The sequence below is a fragment of the Myotis brandtii genome, unplaced genomic scaffold (assembly GCF_000412655.1).
Source record: "Myotis brandtii unplaced genomic scaffold, ASM41265v1 scaffold463, whole genome shotgun sequence".
NCBI lineage: Eukaryota > Metazoa > Chordata > Mammalia > Chiroptera > Vespertilionidae > Myotis > Myotis brandtii.
Window position 1 is genome coordinate 1,315,538 of NW_005367694.1, and position 23,835 is coordinate 1,339,372.

At 52.7% G+C, this 23,835-nt stretch overlaps 3 protein-coding genes across 4 annotated transcripts in view; 2 read left to right on the forward strand and 1 right to left on the reverse strand.

Moving 5' to 3' along the window:
* LOC102242179 (N-lysine methyltransferase SETD8) overlaps nucleotides 1-6,721 on the forward strand; it is an 11,520-nt gene extending 4,799 nt beyond the window's left edge. For both annotated transcript variants that reach the window (XM_014547089.1, XM_014547090.1), the window contains exons 4-7: nucleotides 182-269; nucleotides 4,234-4,293; nucleotides 5,410-5,600; nucleotides 6,332-6,721. In XM_014547089.1, coding sequence (XP_014402575.1) covers nucleotides 182-269; nucleotides 4,234-4,293; nucleotides 5,410-5,600; nucleotides 6,332-6,542 — 550 coding nt within the window. In that variant the 3' untranslated portion in view covers nucleotides 6,543-6,721. The remainder of the gene's footprint in view (nucleotides 1-181; nucleotides 270-4,233; nucleotides 4,294-5,409; nucleotides 5,601-6,331) is intronic.
* Nucleotides 6,722-8,103: 1,382 nt separating this feature from the next.
* LOC102240957 (N-lysine methyltransferase SETD8) lies at nucleotides 8,104-11,469 on the forward strand. Its single transcript, XM_005875482.2, has 3 exons — nucleotides 8,104-8,683; nucleotides 9,800-9,990; nucleotides 10,722-11,469. Exons 1-3 carry the CDS (start codon nucleotides 8,525-8,527, stop codon nucleotides 10,930-10,932), a joined length of 561 nt encoding a protein of 186 aa, XP_005875544.1. The 5' UTR covers nucleotides 8,104-8,524; the 3' UTR covers nucleotides 10,933-11,469.
* A 2,612-nt stretch (nucleotides 11,470-14,081) lies between these two features.
* The window catches only part of RILPL2 (Rab interacting lysosomal protein-like 2), a 12,121-nt gene continuing 2,367 nt past the window's right edge, over nucleotides 14,082-23,835 (reverse strand). The window contains exons 2-4 of the mRNA XM_005875483.2: nucleotides 22,053-22,204; nucleotides 17,245-17,358; nucleotides 14,082-14,870 (exon numbers count right to left, since the gene is read on the reverse strand). Of these exons, the coding sequence (XP_005875545.1) occupies nucleotides 14,840-14,870; nucleotides 17,245-17,358; nucleotides 22,053-22,204 (297 nt within the window). The 3' untranslated portion in view covers nucleotides 14,082-14,839. The remainder of the gene's footprint in view (nucleotides 14,871-17,244; nucleotides 17,359-22,052; nucleotides 22,205-23,835) is intronic.

A 23,835-nucleotide genomic window follows, 5' to 3' on the forward strand; every position in this document is an offset into this window, starting at 1 on the left:
CCGCAGAGAACAGCCTGCTTCTGATACTCTCTCTGAGGCCCCCACGGGCAGGTGAGCCTATAACCACAGGCTGCGGTGCACACAGGTGTTTAAGCGACCTGGTTTCCAGGGAGCTGCCCCTCAGGAGCTGTGTGCCCCCCTGGGTGCCAGCATGGTTTTCTCTTCTTCCCCTTCCCCCCAGAGCTCAAGGAAAAACGCAACAGAATCGCAAACTCACAGATTTCTACCCTGTGCGAAGAAGCTCCAGGAAGAGCAAGGCCGAGCTGCAGGTAGAGTCCCGTGGTTTTAATTCCAGCTCTTGGGGGGGGGGGGGGGGGGGGGGGGGGCAGTGCTCAGCATGTGGACCCGAGCTTTCTGTGTGTCTCCTGGGGCAAGTCTCTGCCTCTGTGGCCTCGGTTTCCTCCAGCATCTCTTCGCCTAGTGGGGATCATCGTTACGCTCGGTCACCATAGGGCTCGGTTGAGATGCCTCTGGGAAGGGGCCTCGGAGCCTGTGGCACGTGGGCAGGGAAAGTCAGGCGTGACCCTGACGGCGGCTTTTCCAGGGCTTGCTGGCAGGGCCATTGGAGCCTGGCACCCTGGGGAAGGCCGTGCGCGCATTCAGAGGCTGGTCTGTCTGCTGCCCAGAAGGTCCCATGTCGTGTCTCGAGGTGGTCAACAGCGATGGCTTGGGAGCCACTTACTGGGTGTACCACCTCCGGACAGGAAGTTAACCGCTCTGTGCCTCGGCTGCCCTGTCTGTAAAATGGGGCAATGGAGCATCTTCGGGGGTGGCTGGGAGGGTTAATCACCTTCACACACACAGAACAGTTAGAACCAGGCCTGGCACACAGTAGGCGCTGTGCTTCCCCGGCCTTGTCGCTTCCCAAGGCTCCTCTCTGCTCTTTGCCACCCAGCCATGGCCCCTAAGTCCCTGTGAAAACCGGCAGGATGGCCAGCTGGGCTGGGGCCTCCGCCCGCTGAGTTGGCAGATGCTGAGCTGTGCGGCCGTCTAGTGGGTCAATATTTGATGCAGTGGGTGTGGTTACTGCCTTTCTGAGAAGGAAAGCCGGGCGTGCTCTGGCCCTGCAGCCCACTGGCTGCCTCCCTCACCCTCCACTCAGGGGCCCCTGAGCTGAGGAAAACTGGGAGCGGCAGCCCCCCTGCTCTCTCACCCCAAAGCAGCCGAGGGAAGAGGGCCTGTGCCCAGGATTGCCACCCCACTGAGCGGTGGGGGGGCCCCCCGGCTGCCATAGTCCCTCCAGCATTTTTCATGTTCAGTCTCTAGGTACAGAGGAAGTCATTAGTATTTTTGCTCTCTCTCTTTTTTTCTTTGAATTGATGAGGCTTCATTTAAAAGAAAAACAAAATGGGGGGTCCATTTTCCCCCCCGGAGAGAAGCTTTGGCTTGGTTTCCCGAGAAAGGCAGTGTCTTTCCGCCAAGAAGGGGCTGTTGTAAGACGTTCGCCTGCAGCGAGAGGCCGTGCTGGGTCACTGAAAGACGGCATTGCAGAGGGCAAGGCGGTGCCAGGCCCAGCTCGCAGACGCCTCCCCGCCTCCCCGTGCGGTCGGAGCTGCAGTGTGCCCACACAGGGAGGCCGCGGGCTGCAGGGTGGGGCAGCCAAGTTGGCCTTAATAAAAACAGGGGCTTGTCTATCTGGGGGAGTGAAGGCTGCAATGGGCCGGGCTGTGATGCCTGTCTGCTGAGCCGGGCACCAGGCGTGCGGAGGGGAACGGACGCTGGCTTCCCCGGAGCTTGGCCCGCAGCGGGTAGATCTGCTCGGTCACCGGACCGAGAGCCACGCGGTGTCCCTCATGTTTGCATTGGCGCTGCTGAGTGAACACCAAGGCCAGGTGGTGGCTGGCCGGGCGGTGGGCCAGGGTGGTGTCTTGCCCTGCCTGCCCTTCTGGGCAGCAGAACCCGGGGCCCAGGTGGGTGAGCCATAAGAGAGGGGTGTGGGGAGCCAGGAGTGAAACAAACTAAAAGCCTGGCAGCCACGTCATTGAGTCTGAAGACAGCGTGGGCAGGGCCAGTCCAGAGTCCAGGGCAGGAGGGTGGGAACTGGGCCTTCGAGACATGCCCCGAACCGCTCATGGCTTCGCTGTGGCTGGTTGGCCTGGCTGTGGGTGGGGTGACGGCCAGCACAGGGGCAGGGACTGCGCTGGTTGGCAGTGCCCTCCCTGGCTTCATGCCCAGCCCAGCCCTGGGCCTGCTGTGCACACGTAGCTTGCTGACTCCAGTTCAGGGATGGCTCCTCCTATTCAGTCTGCCTGGGACCCCTGTGGGCCCAGGAAGCCTCGACCTGGTGGTTTGTGTGCCCCAAACCGGCGGCCTTCAGAATGAAACTCAGTCCCCTTGGCTCTGCCTTCGGGGCATCGAGCTGGTCCCAGTTTTCCTCAGCTCGTCTCCCTGGTGCCATGTTCCCCCACGGCAGGAAAATCCCCAGTCACCTGCCCGTGTTCCTGCGAACACTCCCACTGACTCAGCCCGCTGGACCGCGTGGTGTGTGTGTGTGTGTGTGTTGTCGCTTTGAGGGCTTATTAATGTGCCAGGCACTGTTCTGGGCCAGGAGAGCCCACAGTTAACCGGCCCAGTACTCACGGAGCTTATGAAAACATAACCAAAAAGCAAGATGACTTTGGCCAGCACATGTACATGAATAAACGGAGTAGTTTGATAGTGCAGCCAGGCCAAGGCTCCGCTGGCCACAGTAGTCAGGGAAGTTTCTCCGAGGAGGTGCCTTGTGAGCAGATCCCGGGAGGAAGGGAGGAAGCCAGCCAGGTGAATGGACTGGGAAGAGGGTACTCCAGGCTGGGGGGATCAGCAAGTGCAAAGGTCCTGAGGCAGGAACAAGCCCGAGCTTCTGGAAGAGCCAGCCGCCATGGCCAGAGTGTGGAGCCAGGCGAGGACGGCCCGTGGGCTCGAGAGGCCGGGACCTGCAGAACCTCACGGGCCATCGGAAAAATGGGTTTTATCCCGGTAGCCGTGGGAAGCTACTGAAAGGCTTTTGTTTCTTTGTTTGGGGATGATTTGAGGTTTACAGAGGAGTGACAAAGATAGGACAGAGGGCTTCCATAGACCCCTTCCTCCCGGTACATTTGTCACACCAAGGACATTGCTGTGGGTGCATTACTACAGGGGTGGCTAAAGACAATCTACGGTTATTCGTTACCTGTTGTGTAATTTTCCATACGAACAACTGTATTGTACTTGGTACACTACTATTTAAAACTTTTCCTGAAGGCTTTAAGCTTTAAGGCGGTCCCAGTTAGCATTTCTAACACACCCCTGTGGATGCCCCGTGGAGAGGGGCAGGGGCCAGGGCAGAAGCAGGAGACCAGGGAGGCCAGCAAGGCGGCTGCAGCGGGGCTGGGTGAGCGCCATGTGGCTTGACCGCTAGGCAGCGGTGGGAATGGAGAGGAGCTGGGTTCCGGGCTGTCCTGGGTGTGCACGTGGGGGAGGGGGTCTTCTGAGCCCCCAGAAATCCCTCCTAAGGTGCAGACACCTGGTCTTGCTCACCACGGTGTCTCCAGCACACAACAGATGATCAGTAAATCCGTGTGGACTGAGTGACTGGGAAGGTCCCGCGTGGGCTGCAGGCAGGTTCCGCTGGCCGAGGCACTGTCCCCGGTGGGCCCTGTGTGCAGGGAGGGGCTGAGCTCCGCTGCAGGTGGCTGCTCCGCTGCCGGCACAGCTTCAGTGGGTGCTGTCCCGTGTGGTGGGCTGGGGCTGCTGGTCTGGCTCTGACAGGTCCCTGCAGCGTCTTGCGCACGGACAGACAGTGGGACCAGGAGGGGGCGGCCCTGGGGACAGGTGAGCCCGAGCACACCCTCTCCTCTCCAGCTCCTCCGTTCAGGGCGTGGACTTTGGGGTGGGAGGCCTTTCTCACCCACGCCCCGTCCGATGGGCACAGCCTCCCGTCAGCCCCAGCTGACTTTGTATCAAGTCAGAGTCCTGATTTTGGATGTCAGCGATCTAAATATTTTTCAAAACACTGCATGGCCCAAACAGAACACAGCCACACCCCGATTCTGCCTTGGGCCTTTTCTGTGTCCCTCCTGGTCCAGTGGAGCCCCAGGTGGCAAACTGTCCACACCAGATGGGCAATGAGGAAAGGATGGGGGTGCTGGGGGGCTTGGGCATCCCCGGGGACCGATGTCATGGAGGCCGACTGTGGGTGACCTTGTGGTGTGGCCCCGCTGGGTCCAGAGTGGCCTGGGAGGAAGGCTGACGCGCCCCGTGTTTTCTTCCCAGTTTGAAGAAAGGAGAAGACTAGACGAATTGATCGAAAGTGGGAAGGAAGAAGGCATGAAGGTAAGGGGGCGGCTGTGGGCTACGGTCAGAGTGACACCTCACTGATTCAGTCCTTTCGTGGTTACTGACTGGTGGCACTGTTCGTTGGTCGAGGGGCCAAATGCCAAAACCGTTGTCAAGGGTGCGACTCACGCGGAAACATAGCGGACTCTGTGAAATGTTAGCCCAAGGAAACGTTTTTAAAATTATGGTGAAACACGTATAACATAAAATGTAGGATTTTAGCCATTTCAAAGTGCACCATTAAGTGGCATTGAGTGCACTGACAGTGTTGTGCACTGATCACCCGTCCACTTCAGAACCTTTTTATCTTCTCAAACGGAACCAGAAACCCCATCCCCATTAGCAGGTGCGCCCCAGCCCCTGGCACCCACCAGTCAGCTTTCTGTCTCTGGACCTGCCTGTGCCTGACAGTCCTACAGACGGGATCGAAGAATAGGGAGCTGCTGTGTCTGGCTTCCTCCATTTAGCACCATGTCTGGGGAAACTTTTAAAAGGAGAAACGAATACATTTTTCCTTAACTCTGTTTTCCTGGGAAGTGGCAATGCCCAAGAAACTTGCTTTTCTCCTGGTAAATTTCAAACACATTTGGGTGGATGAGAGGAGAGGAACTCTGGTAGCCAGACGGGTCTGGGCTGGGATTCAGGGTCAGAAAGCTGTAGTCTCCACCCACCATCTAGGAAGATTGGGACTGAAGTCTGGGGCCCTGCAGGAGAGACTCAGAATCCTGGGTCCTCCTGCTCCCCCAAAGGGGCCAGCTGCGTGGATATGAGTCCGTGCTACACCACTTCCTAGCCACATGGCCTCGGACGTGGGTCTGCCCCCTGAGCCTCAGTTTTCTCACCCGCAAAATGGGGCAACACCCACCTAGCAGATTTCTCAGGAGACATGTGACACGGCTTTGCAAATGGGCACAAGGGAACCTCCTGGGTGATGGGTCGTGGTGATGGTTGCACCCCGGTGTACATTTTAATATACATTGAACTGAACTCCGAGGCATACCTCAAGAAAGCTGTTCACATGAAGGTACAACCCCCAGGCCTCCTGAGCCGGCCTCGCACCGTGGCATCTCTGGCTGTTACGAACTCACCCTCTCTTTCATCACCTCCCAACAGATTGACCTCATCGATGGCAAAGGCAGGGGCGTGATCGCCACCAAGCAGTTCTCCCGGGGCGATTTTGTGGTGGAATACCACGGGGACCTCATCGAGATCACCGACGCCAAGAAGCGGGAGGCTCTGTATGCGCAAGACCCCTCCACCGGCTGCTACATGTACTATTTCCAGTATTTGAGCAAAACCTACTGGTAAGTCCACAAGTGCTGCGCGTGGCAGAGAGGACGGGCCGCGCGGCCAAGGCCAGGAACACCCGATTCTGTGGCTCTGGCTTCCTGTTGAGTTCTTGCTGCCTTTTCTCAAAGCTCTGAAGCCGCTCTCCCCCACCCCCTTCCCATCTTCCAACTCTGGGTGCAGACGTGGACTGGCCACGTGAACACTGCTCCGAGGCTCACCTGCCTCCTCCTCTCAGGGCATTTGGCCAGGGCAGCTCTGGAAATTGCTGGCTGCTCCCTTCTCCAGATGGCCCGTGTACTGGATTGCTTTTTGTTGTGGGTTGTTTCTTAATAGACTGTTTTTTAGAGCAGGTTTAGGTACCAGCAAAACTGAGTGGAAGGTACAGAGAGTTCCTATACTCCCTGCCCACCCTACGCCCCCACACCCCCACACCCCCACGCACGGCCTCCGTCATTCCCAGCACCATTGACGTATTCATTTCTTGATTGTGCCGAGCTCTACAGTTGCCTCCCGAGCCTCCACAAAGAGCCCTTTGCGTTCCCGTCTCCTCCCACCCCCTGCCTGGGACACCCCACCCGGTGCCTCTCTAGGCTCTTAAGATTTTTTTTTTTAGTTGAATTGTTTTCCCAAAAGGCATGGCCATAAATTGACATCCTACCAGAGTTGAGAGCGCGTGTGACTCTGGCTGGGTTCAAAAGCCTCTTTATCAACCTAATCATCCTCTGTTGCCCTCCCTCCCCGCCAGCGTGGATGCAACTAGAGAGACAAATCGCCTGGGAAGACTGATCAATCACAGTAAATGTGGGAACTGCCAAACCAAACTGCACGACATCGACGGCGTGCCTCACCTCATCCTCATCGCCTCCCGCGACATCGAGGCGGGGGAGGAGCTCCTGTACGACTATGGGGACCGCAGCAGGGCCTCCATCGAGGCCTACCCCTGGCTGAAGCATTAACCGCCCGCCTCCCCCCTTCAGTGGACAAAGTGCCCTCAAAGGGAATTGATTTTTTTTTTTTTTACACACACACTTAATATTAGCAGATTACTTCAGATGTTTTTAAAAAGTATATTAAGATGCCTTTTCACTGTAGTATTTAAATATCTGTTACAGGTTTCCACAGTGGACTTGAACAGATGGCCTTTCTCCTCCCCGGGCTGCGTGCTTATTAACTAATGATTCCGAGTGGTGTGTGTGTGTGTGTGTGTGTGTGTGTGTGTGGACCGCGTGGTGTGTGTGTGTGTGTGTGTTGTCGCTTTGAGGGCTTATTAATGTGCCAGGCACTGTTCTGGGCCAGGAGAGCCCACGTCGCTTTGAGGGCTTACTAATGTGCCAGGCACTGTTCTGGGCCAGGAGAGCCCACAGTTAACCGGCCCAGTACTCACGGAGCTTATGAAAACATAACCAAAAAGCAAGATGACTTTGGCCAGCACATGTACATGAATAAACGGAGTAGTTTGATAGTGCAGCCAGGCCAAGGCTCCGCTGGCCACAGTAGTCAGGGAAGTTTCTCCGAGGAGGTGCCTTGTGAGCAGATCCCGGGAGGAAGGGAGGAAGCCAGCCAGGTGAATGGACTGGGAAGAGGGTACTCCAGGCTGGGGGGATCAGCAAGTGCAAAGGTCCTGAGGCAGGAACAAGCCCGAGCTTCTGGAAGAGCCAGCCGCCATGGCCAGAGTGTGGAGCCAGGCGAGGACGGCCCGTGGGCTCGAGAGGCCGGGACCTGCAGAACCTCACGGGCCATCGGAAAAATGGGTTTTATCCCGGTAGCCGTGGGAAGCTACTGAAAGGCTTTTGTTTCTTTGTTTGGGGATGATTTGAGGTTTACAGAGGAGTGACAAAGATAGGACAGAGGGCTTCCATAGACCCCTTCCTCCCGGTACATTTGTCACACCAAGGACATTGCTGTGGGTGCATTACTACAGGGGTGGCTAAAAGCAGTCTACGGTTATTCGTTACCTATTGTGTAATTTTCCATACGAACAACTGTATTGTACTTGGTACACTACTATTTAAAACTTTTCCTGAAGGCTTTAAGCTTTAAGGCGGTCCCAGTTAGCATTTCTAACACACCCCTGTGGATGCCCCGTGGAGAGGGGCAGGGGCCAGGGCAGAAGCAGGAGACCAGGGAGGCCAGCAAGGCGGCTGCAGCGGGGCTGGGTGAGCGCCATGTGGCTTGACCGCTAGGCAGCGGTGGAAATGGAGAGGAGCTGGGTTCCGGGCTGTCCTGGGTGTGCACGTGGGGGAGGGGGTCTTCTGAGCCCCCAGAAATCCCTCCTAAGGTGCAGACACCTGGTCTTGCTCACCACGGTGTCTCCAGCACACAACAGATGATCAGTAAATCCGTGTGGACTGAGTGACTGGGAAGGTCCCGCGTGGGCTGCAGGCAGGTTCCGCTGGCCGAGGCACTGTCCCCGGTGGGCCCTGTGTGCAGGGAGGGGCTGAGCTCCGCTGCAGGTGGCTGCTCCGCTGCCGGCACAGCTTCAGTGGGTGCTGTCCCGTGTGGTGGGCTGGGGCTGCTGGTCTGGCTCTGACAGGTCCCTGCAGCGTCTTGCGCACGGACAGACAGTGGGACCAGGAGGGGGCGGCCCTGGGGACAGGTGAGCCCGAGCACACCCTCTCCTCTCCAGCTCCTCCGTTCAGGGCGTGGACTTTGGGGTGGGAGGCCTTTCTCACCCACGCCCCGTCCGATGGGCACAGCCTCCCGTCAGCCCCAGCTGACTTTGTATCAAGTCAGAGTCCTGATTTTGGATGTCAGCGATCTAAATATTTTTCAAAACACTGCATGGCCCAAACAGAACACAGCCACACCCCGATTCTGCCTTGGGCCTTTTCTGTGTCCCTCCTGGTCCAGTGGAGCCCCAGGTGGCAAACTGTCCACACCAGATGGGCAATGAGGAAAGGATGGGGGTGCTGGGGGGCTTGGGCATCCCCGGGGACCGATGTCATGGAGGCCGACTGTGGGTGACCTTGTGGTGTGGCCCCGCTGGGTCCAGAGTGGCCTGGGAGGAAGGCTGACGCGCCCCGTGTTTTCTTCCCAGTTTGAAGAAAGGAGAAGACTAGACGAATTGATCGAAAGTGGGAAGGAAGAAGGCATGAAGGTAAGGGGGCGGCTGTGGGCTACGGTCAGAGTGACACCTCACTGATTCAGTCCTTTCGTGGTTACTGACTGGTGGCACTGTTCGTTGGTCGAGGGGCCAAATGCCAAAACCGTTGTCAAGGGTGCGACTCACGCGGAAACATAGCGGACTCTGTGAAATGTTAGCCCAAGGAAACGTTTTTAAAATTATGGTGAAACACGTATAACATAAAATGTAGGATTTTAGCCATTTCAAAGTGCACCATTAAGTGGCATTGAGTGCACTGACAGTGTTGTGCACTGATCACCCGTCCACTTCAGAACCTTTTTATCTTCTCAAACGGAACCAGAAACCCCATCCCCATTAGCAGGTGCGCCCCAGCCCCTGGCACCCACCAGTCAGCTTTCTGTCTCTGGACCTGCCTGTGCCTGACAGTCCTACAGACGGGATCGAAGAATAGGGAGCTGCTGTGTCTGGCTTCCTCCATTTAGCACCATGTCTGGGGAAACTTTTAAAAGGAGAAACGAATACATTTTTCCTTAACTCTGTTTTCCTGGGAAGTGGCAATGCCCAAGAAACTTGCTTTTCTCCTGGTAAATTTCAAACACATTTGGGTGGATGAGAGGAGAGGAACTCTGGTAGCCAGACGGGTCTGGGCTGGGATTCAGGGTCAGAAAGCTGTAGTCTCCACCCACCATCTAGGAAGATTGGGACTGAAGTCTGGGGCCCTGCAGGAGAGACTCAGAATCCTGGGTCCTCCTGCTCCCCCAAAGGGGCCAGCTGCGTGGATATGAGTCCGTGCTACACCACTTCCTAGCCACATGGCCTCGGACGTGGGTCTGCCCCCTGAGCCTCAGTTTTCTCACCCGCAAAATGGGGCAACACCCACCTAGCAGATTTCTCAGGAGACATGTGACACGGCTTTGCAAATGGGCACAAGGGAACCTCCTGGGTGAGTCGTGGTGGTGATAGTTGCACCCCGGTGTACATTTTAATATACATTGAACTGAACTCCGAGGCACACCTCAAGAAAGCTGTTCAAATGAAGGTACAACCCCCAGGCCTCCTGAGCCGGCCTCGCACCGTGGCATCTCTGGCTGTTACGAACTCACCCTCTCTTTCATCACCTCCCAACAGATTGACCTCATCGATGGCAAAGGCAGGGGCGTGATCGCCACCAAGCAGTTCTCCCGGGGCGATTTTGTGGTGGAATACCACGGGGACCTCATCGAGATCACCGACGCCAAGAAGCGGGAGGCTCTGTATGCGCAAGACCCCTCCACCGGCTGCTACATGTACTATTTCCAGTATTTGAGCAAAACCTACTGGTAAGTCCACAAGTGCTGCGCGTGGCAGAGAGGACGGGCCGCGCGGCCAAGGCCAGGAACACCCGATTCTGTGGCTCTGGCTTCCTGTTGAGTTCTTGCTGCCTTTTCTCAAAGCTCTGAAGCCGCTCTCCCCCACCCCCTTCCCATCTTCCAACTCTGGGTGCAGACGTGGACTGGCCACGTGAACACTGCTCCGAGGCTCACCTGCCTCCTCCTCTCAGGGCATTTGGCCAGGGCAGCTCTGGAAATTGCTGGCTGCTCCGTTCTCCAGATGGCCCGTGTACTGGATTGCTTTTTGTTGTGGGTTGTTTCTTAATAGACTGTTTTTTAGAGCAGGTTTAGGTACCAGCAAAACTGAGTGGAAGGTACAGAGAGTTCCTATACTCCCTGCCCACCCTACGCCCCCACACCCCCACACCCCCACGCACGGCCTCCGTCATTCCCAGCACCATTGACGTATTCATTTCTTGATTGTGCCGAGCTCTACAGTTGCCTCCCGAGCCTCCACAAAGAGCCCTTTGCGTTCCCGTCTCCTCCCACCCCCTGCCTGGGACACCCCACCCGGTGCCTCTCTAGGCTCTTAAGATTTTTTTTTTTAGTTGAATTGTTTTCCCAAAAGGCATGGCCATAAATTGACATCCTACCAGAGTTGAGAGCGCGTGTGACTCTGGCTGGGTTCAAAAGCCTCTTTATCAACCTAATCATCCTCTGTTGCCCTCCCTCCCCGCCAGCGTGGATGCAACTAGAGAGACAAATCGCCTGGGAAGACTGATCAATCACAGTAAATGTGGGAACTGCCAAACCAAACTGCACGACATCGACGGCGTGCCTCACCTCATCCTCATCGCCTCCCGCGACATCGAGGCGGGGGAGGAGCTCCTGTACGACTATGGGGACCGCAGCAGGGCCTCCATCGAGGCCTACCCCTGGCTGAAGCATTAACCGCCCGCCTCCCCCCTTCAGTGGACAAAGTGCCCTCAAAGGGAATTGATTTTTTTTTTTTTTACACACACACTTAATATTAGCAGATTACTTCAGATGTTTTTAAAAAGTATATTAAGATGCCTTTTCACTGTAGTATTTAAATATCTGTTACAGGTTTCCACAGTGGACTTGAACAGATGGCCTTATATTACCAAAACTTTTATATTCTAGTTGTTTTTGTACCTTTTTTGCATACAAGCCGAACGTTTGTGCTTCCCGCGCTCGCTCGCGTGCATGCAGTCAGGCTCGGCGCAGGTTTCAGAGGAGAGAGTCTTCGAACACGAACCAGGAAGTGGGGGGCTGCGGAGCCCGGACTCTTCCCCGCACCCCGACATCCGAGCGCGCACCCCGATGTACGAGCAGCACGGGGCGGCCAAGAAGACGCCTGCCGCCTCCCGACGGCCCCCACGGGATGTTCCCAAGCTCTTGTTTTCCTGCCGTCTGGACAGGCGCACACGGAAGTGTATGAATCTTTTTTAAAGGGTTTCGCAGTAAGTTCGTCTTCCCCTCTGCTTTCTTGAAAGCTTGCTGACCCGGTGGCCCGTGGGCAGGGGCCAGGCCGAGGTTTCCTCTTCCACGGGCGTCCGGGCGCCTCGCAGCGTCAGGGCGGGGAATCAGCAGAAGCGGGCAGGGAAAAGCATTGCTCAGCTGGCCCGCCAGGGCAGCGCTTCCCGAAACTGGGGCAATTCTTTATAGAAATGTGAACACTGAATTTATTTTAAAAAAATAATAAAAATCAAAAAAACACAAAAGGCAAAAAAAAAAGAGAGAGAAAAACCACAGAAAACAACTTACATGTACATAGGTCATAAAGTGAGTGGAGTGGCTGCGTTTTTTTCTTTTTCTTTTTTTTTTTCCTTTTACTTTGGGTTTGGTTTTTTTGTTTGTTTTTTATAGAAGAGATTTGAGATGGTACTCTATTCTAATAAAAAATAAAGTTTTGTAGTGGGACCAGAAATTACTTATCCAATCCTCCCCCCACCAAATAGCCACCCTCACCCCCACCCTGACCCGATTCTGCTGGGTTGAAAGGTCCAGACCTGCTGTCATGCTGTTTGTCAGACCACCTGGTGTTCTTCCTGCGACACGCAGACCGCGCAGCCGCGAACCAAGGGTGAGCCCACGAGCCCTGGAGTGCAGGCCCCACCCCAAGGGGAGGGGGCAGGTGCAGCACCCAGGGATCAAGGCTAAGGGTACAGTTTTCACCTCGACTGTGATGATTGTGACGGCAGGAGGTGTAGGTAGCTGCCCCCTCCCTCCCGAAGGGGGACTGATTCTCACTCTCTCCACCTGCGGTCCAGGGGGCCCGGCTCTGGAACCACCACCTGGGGTCTCCGGACCCCCTGGTCCCAGGTAAATGTGAATGGAGACAGGTGTGAGAGCCTGTCCTCAACCTTGGTGCCCCCCAGCCCCCACCCCGCGCACCCCAGCCTCACGACGGTGCTACCTAGGAAAGTCTTCCCCCCGCCCCACACTTGCCTGGTCAGTGGTCAGCCAATTGGAGGAGGATCCGACGGAGCGTGTCAATGTGAAGTAAAATGTCTCGGTTGTACCTGTTTGTGGTTTAGCTTTGTATTTAAAAAACAAAAGGAAATAAACTTGAAAATTATTTGTCATCATAAAAATGAAACAAAAATTAAAATATTTATTGCCAGGCGAGGCCACCTGTGTGTCTGTTTCTTACGAGGGGAGGTAGGAGCGGAGGGGTGGGTTTTCGGGGTTTTGTGGGAGGGTCACTCCCCCCTCAGGCGTCAGTTTCAGTGCCTGTCCCCCTGCGGGGCAGCTGCTTCGTTTGTAGAAGGGTCATGGGAGCCTGGAGATTAGTTTGTGCATGTTGGGCCCTTACAGTGACGGTGCCTGGCTCGCCGTGAGCACAGACTTGAGCCTGTGATTGTCACTCGTTTCTGAGATCCTCGGTTTGATGTCAGGGACCAGCCGCGCCTGCCTCGTGCTGCAAGTCCCTCCTGCCAGCCCTCGATGGGTTGTTGGTTCGAGTAGCAGAGTGGGACTGTGGGTAGTGTCCTTGGTTTACAAGCAGAACTCCGCTTCCAGCACCGCCTTGGAGAGGTAGTCAGCCGGTCCCCTTGGACAGATCCCGCACTCGCTCGGAAGCTTGTCTGAGTGGGAACCGCCCCTGCCTGCCTGCTCTGCAGGGTGTCCTGGGGGTCCACTCCATGGACTGTTACAGCCTCGGCTTGGAGGTCAGCTGTGCAGTGGGGGCTTGGGGATGTCAGGCTTGTGGAGGATGGATCTCGGCTGGACTCCACTCAGTCCCAGGAGCCGCCCCTCCCCCCTCTCCTCTGCTCTCGCTGTCCCTTGGTCTGGCCCAGGTGGTTCTGAAGTCAGGACTCAGATCTGTTTCCCAAGTTGGCCCTCACCCCGAGGTGCAGGGATCCCCCCACCACTAAGAGGGGAGAACCCAGTCAGGGTGGCGGTGTCATACGGAGTTGGGGCCCTGACCTGAGCGTGCTGAGATGGCGTTCTCGACCAGACTCGTAAACGTTGCTGACTTTTCTCAGGAAGCCAAGGGGTTGGGGCCTGGGCTGGGAAGTCTGCACCTGGGCTCAAGCCCCTTTTCCACCACTTTAGGGCTGGGATCTTGGACAAATCCCTTAGCCCCACAGTGCTGGGACCCAGGGGTACCATGGGAATAACTACCCGGCCCGCAGGGGTACTCAAACGGCACAGGCAAGGCCTGCCATGAATTGCGTTCATGGTTAACGTTCGTGATTTTTGGAGAACTGGGCTTGCACAGCTCCACGGATAAGAACCAGGCCTTAGGCATTTACATCCTGGGCAGCCGCCTCCCAGCTACGTGACCTGTGGCCTACTTTAGCCTTTCGGAATCTCAGTTTCCAGTTCTGTAAATGGGGTGGGGGGTGAGTACCAGCCCCCGTGTCCCCGACTTGTTACAGAATGAAGAAGGTCCCTGCAGCAGAGCGCCGCGGCCTTTACTGAGGACACAGGCTCCCCCGGCTCGTCAGTTTCTTCGCAAAGTGCAGGCACCCACTGTCTGTCTACTGTATTTCGTCAATTCCTAAATGTACATCTTGTTCACATTTAACATCTCTGAAATCAGAATGAGCCTTAAAGTCAACAGTGTCTTAATGTTATAATTTGTAACATTTTTTCTCTCACACTGACACACAAAATAATGGCACATCACTTAGACTCAACGCACCAAAGATACGCCAGCTCTCCGTACACACATAGTTCACAGACGTGGAAACCGAGACCTGAAAGGTCACACGAGCTGAGAGACAACTCTAAAATACTTAAAGAAGGGAAGTCCTTTACTTTAATACGAAAATCTCCTCGTAAAGAAAGTCATGTTAGCAAAGTCAGACAGTCACTAAATATCAGTGAAGTCCCCGGAAGGTCGATAACCACACTTTCCGGCTTTCTCCCCTCTCCCTTTGGGCTGGTGCCTGGCTGCTAGGGCTGCCACACAGTGAAGAGCAAGGTCAAGTGGTGAAGAGCAAGGTCAAGTGTGGGGCCAGAGAGGCAGAGCCCCGAGATCCCTCGACGGCTGACGTGGGCAGGTGGTGGCCCCCGTGCACTTTGCTTCTGCTTTCGTTTTTTTATTTTCTGTTGGTTTTTCTTTTCCTTCTGCTTTTTTTTTTTTCTTTTCCTTCTGCTTTCTTGATTTCTGGGTGCCACTTGCCCTGCCCTGGCCAAGCCTTCGGGGGTGTCCAGTTCTGCAGCCGGGGAGACAGTGATCGAGAGAGAACCTCACCTCCTCGCTCCTCGGACGGCGCTGAGGGGAAACACATGAGCGAGTACAGTGGGTCAGCGTGGCACTGAGCAGACTGGGAAGTCTTCCTGGTGGGTTGTCTTCTAGAATCTGAGAACCGCCGCCTCCGATCTATGTCTGCTTCCCAGATCGGAAGGAGAACCTGGGTGGGGAGAGAGAGGGGTCAGAGGGAACAGACAAACAAGGCAGGGGCACAGGACCCGCCGCTGAACCCCCGGAAGCAGGCCTTGGACTCAAACATGTACTCAGGGCTCATGATGAACAGGCTCCGACTGGGGGCTTTTCATCCAAAAGCTCATTTCACACTCAACAATTTGAGGAGGTGAGCACAACCAATATCCCCATGTTATGTTTATTTATTTATTTTAAAATATCTTTTTATTGATTTCAGAGAAGAAGGGAGAGGGAGACAACAGCAATAGAAACATCAATGATGAGAATCACTGATGGGCTGCCTCTGCACGTTCCCTATTAGGGATCGAGCCCGCAACCTGGGCATATGCCCTTGACTGGAATCGAACCCGGGACCCTTCAGTCCGCAGGCCAATGCTCTATCCACTGAGCCAAACCGGCTAGGTCATCCCCATTTTATAGATGAGCAAACCGAGGCTTTATGAGGTCAAGTCACAGGTCCGAGGTCACACAGAAAGTTGCGAGCCCAGGGCCCACTAACCACTGCACTATACTAACAGATGGACTCTGCCACCTTTTTTTTAATTTTAGGTGGTTTTATTGCAGAGGAAGCAATAGCTTCTCAATGCTACCTACAACTGTAAAACGGATCTTGGCAACAACAACAAAAAAAATAGAGATTAGCATGTGAATTCTTAGATAAGACATAAATCATACAAAGCTATCTGAATACCAAACTTTCAGTGTTTTCCTGCAAAGTTTGGAAAAGGAACAATGATGTCTGGGGTTGATCGGAAAGTACAATCTCGGCGCTATTTCCAGTTATGAGAACGAAGCAAAGATCGCCGGGGTTGGGGGTTGCAGCGGGGTGGGAGGCTGAGAAGTCAGGATGGGATCGAGGCTCTTGCTTCTGATCAAAGAAGAACTCCCTGAGTGCTGCTGGCAGCCCTGCCAGCAATGGCTGGTGTGAGCCCTGAGCTGGTTTGGATCCAGGCCCTAGTGCTCTGCCATCCTCCCCTCCTCCACCCCAGTGCCCTCTCTCAGGAAGTGACATCAATCCTGCCCAGTCATCCGAGCCAGGAACCTGGGAGTTGTTCTCAAGTCCTCCCCCCACCCCCATCTGCTACATCTTAGTCATCAGTCATCATGCCCCAAATATATCCCTAATCCCACCACGTTCATCTCCCCCCTCGCCACCCCCAGTCCAGACTTCAACAGCCTCCCTGTCGCCCCCTACAATCCACGCGTAGCAACCAAAGGTCCCTGTCACTATGTAGAGCTGTCTTCCCCAGCTTCAGCCCTCCCATGGCTCCCCATCGGCTCTATCCACCGAACAAAGAGAAAAATCCAAATACTGTGTGATTCCACTTAGATGAGGTGCCTAGGCTAGTTAAATTCATAGGATCAGAAAGTAGAATGGCCGGCCAGTGTGGCTCAGTGGTTGAGCATCGACCCAGGAACCAAGAGGTAGCCGGTTAATTCACGGTCAGGGCACATGCCCGGTTGGAGGCTCGAGCCCCAGTAGAGGCTGTGCAGGAGGCAGCCAATCAATGATGTTCCTCTCTCATTGATGTTTCTATTTCTCTATCCCTCTCCCGTCCTCTCTCTCTCTCTCAAAATCAATAAAAAGAAAAAGAAAGTAGAATGGTGGTTGCCAGGGGCTGGAAGAAGGATGAATTGAGACGTTAGTGTTTAATGAGCCCAGAATTTCAGGATGGGATGATGAAAAAATTCTGGGAATGGGTAATGGTGATGGTTGCACAACAATGTAAATGTACTCACTATGACTAAAGTGTACACGTACAGATAGTTAAATCATAAACTTTATGTTATGTATATTTTGTCATGATTGAAAAAAATTTAAATCACGTGGACTCAGTTCTTCGTCAAAGACAAAGGATCTTACCGTGTACTGGCTAAAGCCCCGATACCCGATATGGTGGCCACTAGCTACACGTCCCAAGAGCCCCTGACGCACGGCTGATCTTACTGAAATGTGCTGCAAGTGTAAAATATCCATCAGATTTCGAGGGCTCATATATATTTTTAAATTTCATTTGTTGATTTTAGAGAGAGGAAGGTGAGAGAGAGAGAAGCATCAATTGGTTGCCTCCCACAGGCACCCCGAGGAGTGTCAGGGATGCACCCAGGTACCTGCCCTTGACCAGGAATCGAACCTGAGCTCCTTTGGTCCTCAGGCTGACTCTCTAACCACTGAGAACACTGGCCAGGGCTGGAACGGAATTTTCTTATTGGCTACAGCACTACCACCGGGAGACTAGCACCTCCCCACCCGGGGCAGCCGGCCAGCCTCCCTTCGCCCCTTCGCCCCCACTCCGTCCGCCACTCATTCAGTGGCAGCAGCGGGCAGCAAGGTGACTCACAACTTCCTTATGATGGTCTTCTCCTCCTTGTCTCTGCTGGCGTTGCTGGCCCTGGCAACCATAGTGTCCTTTCCTCTTCTCCCTTCGGGGCCTTCTCTTGCTGGAATCAGGCCACTGGAGAAAGGGGGGCAGACAAATGGGGTGTTTTATTGCAGACCTCTTATTTGTGCAGTCCTGAAAGTGAAGAATCTTTTTTTTTTTAATATATTTTATTGATCTTTCACAGAGAGGAAGGGAGAGGGATAGAGAGTTAGAAACATCGATGAGAGAGAAACATCAATCAGCTGCCTCCTGCACACCCCCTACTGGGGATGTGCCCACAACCAAGGTACATGCCCTTGGCCGGAATCGAACCTGGGACCTTTCAGTCCACAGGCCAATGCTCTATCCACTGAGCCAAACCGGTTAGGGCTGAAAGTGAAGAATCTTAATCATTATTATAACATTAATAATTTCAGCACGGAAAGCTCTGGAGTCAGAAACTTTTCTCTCCACATGAGACTCTTCTCTCCACGTTTCCAATGCTGAAACCTCTTCTTTCCTTCTCTTGTCTGATTACATTGGCTACCAGTTCAAGCTTCTCCGCTTTGTAGGAGTATGACCATGTGTAAATTCTTTAACTTAGGCCTTGATTTCCTAAATGGTAAAATGAGGATAACAGAAGTGCCTACCTCCAAGGATTGAGGGATTAAGTGAGACAATAATACATGGCACTCATTCAACAAATATTTATTAAGCGACGTACTGTGCCATGGTGCAATGCACAGCAATGAACAAAACAGAAAATATCTTCTCTCATGCAAGTTACATTCCAGTGGGGAAGGAAATCGTCAGTAAAAAAATAAATAAAATAAAAAATATATATAGTAAGTCGGATGATGGTACAGAGCTAGATTGATAGTGACTGAGAAGCTATGGGGGTCAGGTGATCCCAGGAGGGACTTGATGGGCAGAAGTTGGAAGAAGACTGTTCTGCCAGCAGTCATGCTTCCTAGGATTCAGAGAAGGGCTGTCCGTATGCAAGATAATGAGGACAAACAAAGAGAAGCAAAGAGGAAAGAAAGAGGCACCGAGTCCCTGGTGCCCACCCCGAGGCCTTCGTTGCAGTTTTTTCTTTATTTCTGAGAGCAATTCCAGGATCCTTCCCAGCTACGTGGGCCAATCAATTGTGAGAAGAGACACCAGAGGGCTGTGCACGCGCTCTCTCTCTCTCTCTCTCTCTCTCTCTCTCTCTCTGAGGACACAGCCGGAAGGAAGTTGCCTAGGAGTCAGGAAATGTCAGCACCAACCATACTGGCACCTGGATCTGGGACTTGTAGCCTCCGGAACCGTGAGATAAGACACTTCTATTGCGGAAGCCCCCAGTCTAGGATATTTTGTTACGACAGCCTGAGCTGACTGAGACGCCCCTTTACATATGAACTTCGGAAAGCAGAACCCACCCTTCTCTCTCCGTTGCAAAGAGTAGATTCTTATTAGTTACTGTAATATTATTATATTTTTATTATAATATTAATATTTCATAAGAGGCATCATCTAAAAATTTCCCCTTTCCACTATCTATTGTTATTTGACGCCCTGAAACTTAGATTTACAACAGGGTGGCTTATGAGTCTCAGGATGGCTGTTCTGCTTAGGGTTGGCCTGGTGGCTCTCAAGCAGCTGCATGAATTGGTGGATGAGCTGGGGGGTGGGCACAGCTGGGGCTGTCGGCTGGGGCACTTTGGTTCTCCTTCATGTGACCTCTCCTTGTGACTGCCTTGACTTCTTCACAGCATGGCGGTCTCAAGGCAGCATTACAAGAGCATAAAACATGGAAGCCTGGAGGTCTCTTAGATCCTTAAGCCAAATGGCACGTTCCACTGACCAGAGCAAGTCCTGGGCCACCCTGATTCAAGGGGAGGGAAGTTTCTACCACTTGGTGAGAGGAGAGGAAAAGTCTCCTTGCAAAAAGCATGCGCGATGGGGACAACAGTTGTGGCCACCTATAGAAATAGCCTACCATAGCTGCCTTCAATCTAAAATGATCTTTAGGCCTGGCCAGCGTGGCTCAGTGGTTGAGCGTCATCCTACGGACTAGGAGGTCAGGGTTTGATTCCCGATCAGGGCACATGCCCTGGTTGTGAGCTCCATCCCCAGTGGGGGCATGCAGGACGCAACTGATCAATGATTCTCTCTCATTATTGATGTTTCTATCTCTGTCTCCCTCTCCCTTCCTCTCTGAAATCAATAAAAATATATTTTAAAAAATATAATGATCGTTAGTATGAGCTTAGGCCTCCAGATGCCACTGCTAAGAGAACACCTCAGTTGACAGGCTCGTTTCTCCAGGACAGAGAGCGCGAGAGACCAAGCCGACCCTGCTGTCTCGGCCTGCACCAGATGGGAAGGGCACACCTGCTGTTTGCTGGGAATTCAACACTGGAAACAAAGGGTGTTGCTTTATTCCCTCACAAGCTGCCAGTCTGGCGGCTCCTGGCTTTAACTACCTGTGTCTGAAATACTTATCAAATGAGACAAAGACAGGTCTTTCCATGAACATGGTTCCAACCTCGGCAGAAGGCAGACAATGAAACGTCTGTTGACAGAACTCAGCCCTTTTGGATTTGGCTTCCTAGAACGTTTTTGCTTTGCCACTGCTGTCTTCATGATGCTCGAGGAAAGAACGGAAAGAATAACATCACTCGGGGCTTTGTCTGGAATCAGGATCCGCCCTGCCTTCCAAACGTGCAGGGTCCAAAGGTGGCCTGACAGGAAACATGCAGGCTGTGAGCTCGGGCTGCCTGAGGACACGCCTCACTGTTGCCACCAGCAGCCGTGGGCTTCCAGCAGGTACTTGACTACACAGGCCTGCGGTGAGCACTGGATGAAATGATGCCTGGGACACACTCAGCCGAGCGCTGACCCGTGGCAAGCACTGCTAACCATGAGCGGGTTCTGCGTTTTTATTCGCTTGCTCTTACCCTCTTCTGCCTCTAAAGAAACCCACCTGTGTAACTCAGTGTTTCCGAGAGTCATGCAACCACACAGCCACCGCCCCCTTTTCAAGAAACACCAACATGAAAGACAACATTTTGGGGGACAGAGGCTCAGGTGGATATAGCAAAGTCCAACCCTGATAGGTCAACAATTTCCTTATTTCCTCTTTCCCTTGTCCTATAGCAGTAATGGCGAACCTTTTGAGCTCGGCGTGTCAGCATTTTGAAAAACCCTAACTTAACTCTGGTGCCGTGTCACATATAGAAATTTTTTGATATTTGGAACCATAGTAAAACAAAGACTTATATTTTTGATATTTATTTTATATATTTAATGAGTTCGCATGTCACCACTGACACGCGTGTCATAGGTTCGCCATCACTGTCCTATAGTCCCTCCGTTCACATATTATTGTGATCTTTTATAACTTTAGATTTTTAGATAATTTAAAACTTAGAGAAAAGTTGTAAGATTAGTAAAAAAAAGGCTTCCCAAATACTTTATCCCAGATCCCCCAATTATTTATGTTTATCCCATCTTACCTTTTTAAATCTTATTTTATCTTATCTTTCCATCCAACCACCCACCGATCCACCTACCTACCCCACCCTTCATGCATCTACTTTCTTTCTGAACCACTTGAGAGTAAGTTGGAGACATCTTACTTCTTTATTCCTAAAGAATTCAGTGTAGCCCTGACCGGTTTGGCTCAGTGGATAGAGCGTCGGCCTGCGGACTGAAGGGTCCCAGGTTTGATTCCAGTCAAGGGCATGTTTCTTGGTTGCAGGCACATCCCCAGCAGGGGGTGTGCGGGAGGGAGCTGATTGATGTTTCTCTCTCATCGATGTTTCTAAATTCTCTATCCCTCTCCCTTCCTCTCTGTAAAAAAATCAATAAAATACGTTTAAAAGAAAAAAAGTAATTCAGTGTATACTTCCAAAGGGCAATGATATCCTCTCATAACCAAATAGTTCAGTTATCAAAATCACCTCATTGATCCTTTAAATGGATCTTGTTATTCCCTCGATTAAACCTTCCCTGCTTACAATAAAGTCAGAGCTCTTGCCTGTGGTGGACAAGGCACCACTCGCCAGTCTCTTCCAGACCACCCTCCCCTGCGTTTCAGGTTCCCCTCTGCTGGGTCTCTTTAACTGGACATGCTGGTTCCCACTTCTTGTCTTTGAACTTCTCTGAACTTCTTGCTCCATTCTGGTCCTACCGAATCTATACATGGTTGTCTGCTTCCTGTCCTTCACCTGAGAGGGGTTGTCCCTAACTACTCAATTTGAAACAAGTTCCTCCCTGCCCTGCCTGTGTGACACTGTGGTTGAGTATTGACCTATGAACCAGGAGGCCACGGTTCTCTTCCAGGTCAGGGCACACATGCCTGGGTTGTGGGCTTGAACCCCAGTGTGGGACATGCAGGAGGCAGCCAGTCAATGATTCTCTCTCATCATTAATGTTTCTATCTCTCTCCCTCTTCCTTCCTCTCAAATCAATAAAAAAATATTTTAAAAATAATAAACACATAAATAAATACATAAATAAATAAATAAAACAAGTCCCTCCCCGCAAACTCCCTTAGCACTTGGGTCTCGGTCACACCCCCTGCTTTTATCTTCTTTAGAGCACTGATACCATGACCCTGAGTGCTTACTTCAGACTTCGTTGCTGCCTACCTGTCTCCCTAGATGAGCATGCACTTACTCCGTCTGGGTCACGGCTACACCCCCACCGCCGGGCATCATGGGGCTCGGATAAGTTGGTTGAATGGACATGGGAGCCAATACGGGATGTATAAAGGCGCCCTCGCGGGCGGCAGAGCCCACCTCTTGTAGCACTGCAGCTCCTCCTGCGCCAGCAGCAGCTGCGCCTTGAGCTTGTTGCGCTCCTGCAGCACGTCCCTCAGCTCCTGCAGAGTGAAGCGCGGCCGGTTGGGGTCGGTCAGGTCAACCACCATCTTGCCTGGTCCCAGGCTTCCCTGGAAGAAAAGATGTCACTGATGCAGTTTCCCTCAAGAGGATGAGCTGTCCACCCCAGAAAGCAATGTTCTCTGGTTTGGTTACTCCCGGGGCCCTAACGAGAGGAGGTGTTGCCTGTTGGGAGTGTTTGGCTGGCAGTAAAGAAGCGAAAGCACCCTTCTCCAAGAAAAGTGCCAGGGCTCCTTTGGCTCAGTGGATAGAGCATCGGCCCGTGGACTGAAGGGTCTCGGGTTTGATTCCGGTCAAAGGCATGTCCCTTGGTTGCAGGCTTGCACCCGGCCCAGGTCAGGGCACATATGGGAGGCAACCAATCTCACATCCATGTTTCTCTCTCTCTCTCTCTCTCAGCATGTCATCCGGTGAGGATTTAAAAAACAGGAAGAAAATTGTGACACATGGATGAACCTTAAAGACATTATGCTAAGTGAAAGAAGCCAGTCACAAAAGAACAAATATTATATGAGTCTACTTACAGGAAGTACCTAAAATAGGCAAATTCATAGATGTAGAAAGTAGAACAGTAGCTACCAGAAGCTGGGGGGAGGGAGAAATGGGGAGTTGTTGTTTCATGAGCACAGTTTCAGTTTTGCAAGATGAAGAGATCTGGAGAGGATGGTGGTGATGGTTGCACAACCATGTGAATGCACTTAATGCTACTGATTTTTAAAAGGGTTAAAGCGGTGAATTTTATGTGTACACGATCACAATTAAAATAATAATTTAGAAAAGTAAATGAAAAAATAAGGCCTATTTGTATGAACTGTTTAATGGAACTAAACATTCATTCTCTCTGCCTTCTCCCCACCCCCTGTTCTGAAGTCTGTGGTTTGGGAGGAAAATGTGCCATCTCATCTGCTGGCTGATGAAGCCTGTCCGCTGTGCCCCTATGGGAAGTCACACTGTTCACAGTCCCTGGTGGGGCCTCCTCCATGTCCTTGTGCCTGGAGTTGAAGGTGATGGGAAGAGGGCACAGGGCATGAGCTGTGATGCTGGGTGAGTCACTGAACTGCTCTGGAGTCTCAAAAGCCAGGCTGCTCATCATGATATTCAACCACCTCCTATGAGGATACAAAAGTAGAGCCTTGCCCTAGCCCAGTGGTTGGCAAACTGCGGCTCGCAAGCCACATGCAGCTCTTTGGCCCCTTGAGTGTGGCTCTTCCACAAAATACCGACTTCTGCGCATGGGCCACGAAGTTTCAAACGCACTGTACGTGCACGCCCGCACATGGTATTTTGTGGAAGAGCCACACTCAAGGGGCCAAAGAGCTGCATGTGGCTTGCGAGCCACAGTTTGCCGACCACTGGCTAGTCAGTGATGGCGAACCTTTTGAGCTCGGCGTGTCAGCATTTTAAAAAACCCTAACTTAACTCTGGTGCCGTGTCACATATAGAAATTTTTTGATATTTGCAACCATAGTAAAACAAAGAAATATTTTTGATATTTATTTTGGTTGCAGGCTCCTCCCCACCCAGGCCCTGTTCGGAGCTCGTGCAGGAAGCAACCAATCGATGTGCTTCTCTCACATCGATGTTTCTCTTTGTCTTTTCCTCTCTCTTCTACTCTCCCTAAAAATCAATGGAAAAATATCTTCAAGTGAGGATTAACAAAAACAAATACATATATATATAT